This window comes from Panicum virgatum, chromosome 7K (assembly GCF_016808335.1).
Source record: "Panicum virgatum strain AP13 chromosome 7K, P.virgatum_v5, whole genome shotgun sequence".
Classification (NCBI taxonomy): Eukaryota; Viridiplantae; Streptophyta; class Magnoliopsida; order Poales; family Poaceae; genus Panicum; species Panicum virgatum.
In genome coordinates, this window is record NC_053142.1 from 28252124 (window position 1) to 28257152 (window position 5029).

General features: G+C 43.3%; 1 protein-coding gene across 1 annotated transcript; it reads left to right on the plus strand.

Moving 5' to 3' along the window:
* The first annotated feature begins 791 nt into the window (after positions 1 to 791).
* LOC120640743 (pentatricopeptide repeat-containing protein At4g30825, chloroplastic-like) lies at positions 792 to 5029 on the plus strand. Its single transcript, XM_039916664.1, has 2 exons — positions 792 to 1268; positions 1654 to 5029. The coding sequence occupies exon 2, from the start codon at positions 1688 to 1690 to the stop codon at positions 4568 to 4570; it is 2883 nt and encodes a 960-aa protein (XP_039772598.1). The 5' UTR covers positions 792 to 1268; positions 1654 to 1687; the 3' UTR covers positions 4571 to 5029.

Sequence of the window (5029 nt, forward strand, 5' to 3'; positions counted from 1 at the left end):
GTCCTTTCCTTTCTTCCGAATAGGAAGCAGGCCGTGGGCCTTCGTGGGTCCAGTTGCCTTAACAGGTATTCGTGTTTTAAAAGCGATCTTAGTACCCCAATTAGGGTGTCCCTAATTATGGTACCCGACAAAAAGGTTTGACGAAAGAGGATAGTGACCCATTTTTTAATAGAATGAAAATGATTCCACCAAAAAATTAATACTTTTATACCAGCAATTTCTATACCCACAACCCGCTTCTTGTATCAACATATTTCTCTCTTTTGACACACACTTTAATTTCTTTTGCACATGTGTTCACCTATAATTCGCGTCATATTTGTTTTGAAAGGATAATAATTAATATTATTATTTTATGGAAAGAAAAGTGTATTATTTTTTGGAAGAAAAATAAATGACATCGTTATTTGATGGAAAAAATTTAAATATGTGCATGTAACGCGTACATCTCCACTAGGTAAAACTTAAAAGATACTACATTTCAAATACAAATATATTGATGCAACTCCACGATGTATATAATTTGACTGATTGTCGATAAAAGTTTACAAAGTTTGATTTTTTTTTTTGGAATTCTGATGGTGTTCAGTTGTGTAGTTATTTTCTAGCTTGGTCTCTGAACTTTGATGGTGCTTGATCTTTTTTTTTATTTGAAAAGTTAGAAAAAACTTTGATGGTGCTTCATCCGTGAGACGGTAACCTGCATCCATGCGCTCTGCCATTTTTTTCTTTTTAGATAAAGGAAATTCCATGCGCTCTGCCAATTTGAGCTGAAGAAATGATTCTGCTGCAACTCGTAGTACTCTACTTTCTTCCTCGCAGGATATGAATTGCCTCGTGGATTCGCTTTCGTTTATCCATTGCTGGTGCAGAAATTTTGGCAGCACACTGAGGCTGCCCGAGCCTCTGAGCCCCTCCCTATCCGAAACCAATGGCCATCCAAACGTCACCTAGCCGTTCAAGGCCACCAAATCCACCACCACCTCCAGCCGGCAGCCGCACCCCCAGTCCGCCACCCGAGCCGCCGCGCGCCGCTCTCGGGGGCTCCCCACCGCGCTCCCCTGTGCTGGCCCACGCCGCTCGCCGGCAACCCAAGTCAGGAGAGAGGAGACCAAGAATCTGGCGGCGGCGAGACCCTGCGCCGGCTCGTCCTCCCGCGCCCCAAATTACCCAGCGGCGGGCAACCTCACCTAAGGGCGGCGCGCCTCCCCGCACAGACCCCTCTCCGGCACGGTGTCCGTACGCCCCCCTTCGGTCCCCTCCCCAAGGTGAGCCCCAACCGTGCCTCCCCGAGTTGAATGTGCTAGTCTTGGTTTAGGGTAACTCTTACCTCTACTGCCTAGAAGGAAAAAAAGAAAACACTGTTAGGAGCAGATAGCAAATCAAACGAGTCACTGCTCACCATTAGCTCTGTTGGAGCAGTGAAGAGAATTTGATGCCATTGCTCTTTCGGATTCCAGACCGAAACCTGAGTCCTGTTCATCCTTTTAGCTGTGGGTTTGTCTGCTAATCTTATCTCATTTAATATCATTTATCCATCCATGATTCAATTAACTTCACTCAATGTGTGGATGTAGTTTATGTTTCCAGAAATTGGGAACGAAAGAAGCACCTCGGTGTATTTATTTTTATTTGTTATAATATAATGTGCAGGATTGTTTGGTGTGAAATCCATGCCTGTTCGTGAATGTGGATGGCTGCCTTGAGGATCCGCACGCCATCCGGTCCTGGGGAACACAGAAGGCGCAATCCTTCCAGCAGCCTGGCACAGCTGGGTCCGGATTTGATTGGGTTTAGTTCTTCACTGTTGCCAGTTGGTGTTGGTTATGTTGGGGACCACAGGCGCGTAAGCAGCACTGTTGTCACGTGCCGTGGGTTCTTTGTTGACAATGTAAGGAGGAAGAGCCATTCAAGGGCAAGCTTGAAGAATGGTTTGGTCTGCTCTTTAGATGGTGATGGTAGCAGGGAGTCTACTTTGTGTGTATCTGTTCCATCTGAAACTTTAAGTTGCAGCGAAGTGCCGTCAGTTTTGGGTCGAAAAATTGCACAGGGCATAGATGGTAACCCAAGGGCCTCTGCAGAAACAAAGAAAGAGGGGAAGTTATGGCAGAGATTCCGGGGTGGTAAGAAGTTGGGAAGGCGTAGAGCTCCCAAGCATGGCCTGGGAAAGGACAGGCATGGTCGCAAATCTGTAGGGAGAGATGATGATATCAATGCGGTTTTGTCCTGTATCAGCCAGGATTCCAGCATTGAGGAGTGCAATTCTGCTCTAATCCATCTTGAGAAGCACAGTGATGAGGAGGCTCTTAATTTCTTTGATTGGATGAAGGCTAATGGGAAGCTAAAGGGGAATGCTGATGCATATCACCTAGCTCTCCAAGCGATTGCCTGGAAGGAGGATTGGAAGACGGCCGAACTATTGCTTCATGAAATGGTTGCTGATTCGGACTGCGCATTGGATGCTCGAGCATTTAATGGGCTGATATATGTTTGTGCTAAAAGGAGGCTTGCTGATTGGGGAACAAAGTGGTTTCGCATGATGCTTGATAGACAAGTGCAGCCGAATGTGTCTACTATTGGTATGCTTATGGGTCTTTACCAGAAGACTGGGAACCTATCAGAAGCTGAATTCACTTTTGCAGAAATGAGGAATTGCAACATTAAGTGTGTTAATGCTTACTCAGCTATGGTTACTTTGTATACACGTTTAGGCCTTTTTGCCAAGTCTGAGGATGCTATTGTTCTAATGAACAGTGATGGAGTAGTTCCAAACATGGAAAATTGGTTGGTGAGGTTGAATGTGTACTGCCAACAGGGTAAAATGGAGGAGGCTGAATCGGTATTGCACTTCATGGTGGACAAAGGATTCACCCTGAATGTTGTAGCATACAATACTTTAATTACAGGATATGGAAAAAGTACCGATATACAGAAGGCAAAGAAAGTGTTTGACAGCCTTGGTAATGCAGGTTTAGCTCCTGATGAGACCACCTATAGATCAATGGTAGAAGGTTTAGGTAGAGCAGACAGATATGAAGAGGCAATTTCGTACTATAGGAAGCTCAAAAGTGCTGGCTTCCGACCAAATGCATCCAACTTTTACACTATGATCAGTCTACTAGCAAGACATGATGACAGTGAAGGTGCAGCTGAAATTCTGGAGGACATGAGGGCAGCTGGCTGTCAGTGTTCATCAATTGTTACTGTTCTTGTTCGGGCATATGGAACAGTAGGAAGAATGCATAAGGTTCTTTCAATTTTGAAATCTTGTTTCTTCAAGAAAATTTTGTTTGATGCCACCTCGTGCTCTATTTTAGTAACAGCATTTGTACAAAATTCTTTACTAGAGGAAGCTTTATTAATTCTGCGTGAAAAGAAGTGGAAAGATTCTGCTTTCGAGGAGAACTTATATCATATATTGATATGTTCTTGCAAAGAGGCTGGTAATTACAATGATGCTGTTAGGATATACAGTCAAATGCCTAAGTCTGGAACACATCCAAATCTCCGTATTTCTTGCACTATGATTGATGTTTTCAGCATGATGGAGAGATTTGCTGATGCTGAAACTATTTACCTTGAACTGAAAGCTTTGTCTACTGTCCTTGACATGATTGCTTACAGTGTAATTGTGAGGATGTATATTAAAGCAGAGCGACTAGAGGATGCCTGTTCAATTTTGGCAGAAATAGAGAAACAAAAAGAAATAGTTCCTGATAAATACCTCTTTCTTGACATGCTTCGGACTTACCAAAAATGTGGTCTGCTTGAGAAGTTGGCTGATACATATTACTGGATACTTAAGAGTCAAGTTGAATGTGATGAAGCCATGTATAACTGCATTATTAACTGCTGTGGGCAGGCTATTCCTGTTGATGAGCTGTCAAGAATTTTTGATGAAATGATTCAACAGGGACACTTAACCACCACTGTTACCCTCAATGTATTGCTAAATATATATGGAAAAGCTGGGCTTTTTACTAGGGCTGAGAAGGTCTTTCTCATGGCTCGCAAGCAGGGACTGGTGGATATCATAACATACAATACCATTATTGCTGCATATGCGAAAAGTGGAAATTTTCGTAGTATGAATTATTTCATCCAAAGGATGCAGGATGCAGGGTTTCCTGTTTCTCTTGAGGCGTACAATTGCATGCTGGATGCTTATGGAAAGACAGGGCAACTGGAAGAGTTTGCTTCTGTTTTGCAGAAAATGAAGAGGGCAAAGTGCAAGTTTGATCACTACACGTATAATATAATGATCAATATTTATGGGAGAAGGGGTTGGATAGAGGATGTTGCAAATGTTCTTGCAGAGCTAAAGAGCCGAGGTGTTGAACCAGATTTGTACAGTTACAATACCTTGATAAAAGCATATGGGATAGCAAGAATGCCTGAAGAGGCTGTCAAACTGATGCAAGAGATGAGGATTCAAGGTATCAACCCTGATAGGGTGACATATACTAACCTCATTGCTGCCCTACAAAGGAATGAAAATTTCCTGGAAGCTGTTAAATGGTCTCTCTGGATGAAGCAAACAGGAGTTGTAGGGCGTGGAACTCGAGCATAATGTTCCAAAGGCATTTTGAGTTCTGTTTGGCAATGACCTCAACTCTGAATGTTTTCTTCAAGTTGCAACTGACTGCATGCTTGCTACTGTACAGAAGAGAGTAGCTGATTGTTATGTAAGTGCTACAGATGTCCAGAAATCTAGCCTATTGTTCTTATATGAGATGAAATTCAGCCAATATGAATAAAAGGAGGAAGTTTGTATCATACCCATCATACTGTTGTAAATTTACTTATCAGTGGTTTAACCATTTGTGCAATGTTCTTATGGTGTCGCCTAGGCGACAAGGCGCTCCCCTATTTTGGCCCGCCTAGGCGGTTTAGCCTGCCCAGGCGTCGCCTTAGCCCGCCTAGGCGGCTAGGCGGTGGTGACTCGCCACAACTCGCCTTAACGCCGTAAGAACATTGCATTTGTGAGACATCAAAGTCAAATAAGAAATACAGTTACAGTTTTGAATTC

What these genes read in the sequence shown, in the direction of transcription:
- LOC120640743 (XM_039916664.1), top strand. Translation starts at nt 1,688, where the DNA reads ATGTGGATGGCTGCCTTGAGGATCCGCACGCCATCCGGTCCTGGGGAA.